General features: G+C 46.8%; 1 protein-coding gene across 1 annotated transcript in view; it reads right to left on the reverse strand.

The window, feature by feature from the left end:
- EMH_0073790 (BNR/Asp-box repeat-containing protein, related) overlaps positions 1–301 on the reverse strand; it is a gene marked incomplete at both ends in the record, with an annotated part of 1,753 nt that overhangs the window by 109 nt on the left and 1,343 nt on the right. The window contains one exon of the mRNA XM_013502578.1: positions 1–211. Within this exon, the coding sequence (XP_013358032.1) occupies positions 1–211 (211 nt within the window). The remainder of the gene's footprint in view (positions 212–301) is intronic.

Genomic DNA, 301 nt, shown 5'->3' on the forward strand with positions numbered 1-301 from the left:
GCTCCTGCTTCTCCTCCTGCTGCTGCTGCTGCGGCGGCGGCTGCTGCGTCGTCGGCCTGCAGCAAGTCGCTGATCTCCATCCAGGTTTTGCCCCCATCCTTGGACCTGTACAGTCTGCCGCTTCTCGTCTTCAGCAGCACCGTCTTGTGGTTCTCCCCGCACCACTGAATGTCCTCCACGTGGCTGTCAAACGACACCTCAGACACAGACACTGCACACACACACACACACATAAATATATATATGTATATATATATATATATATATATATATATATATATATATATATATATATATATAT

Source organism: Eimeria mitis, genomic scaffold, assembly GCF_000499745.2.
Source record: "Eimeria mitis Houghton genomic scaffold, Emh_scaff96, whole genome shotgun sequence".
Lineage (NCBI taxonomy): Eukaryota > Apicomplexa > Conoidasida > Eucoccidiorida > Eimeriidae > Eimeria > Eimeria mitis.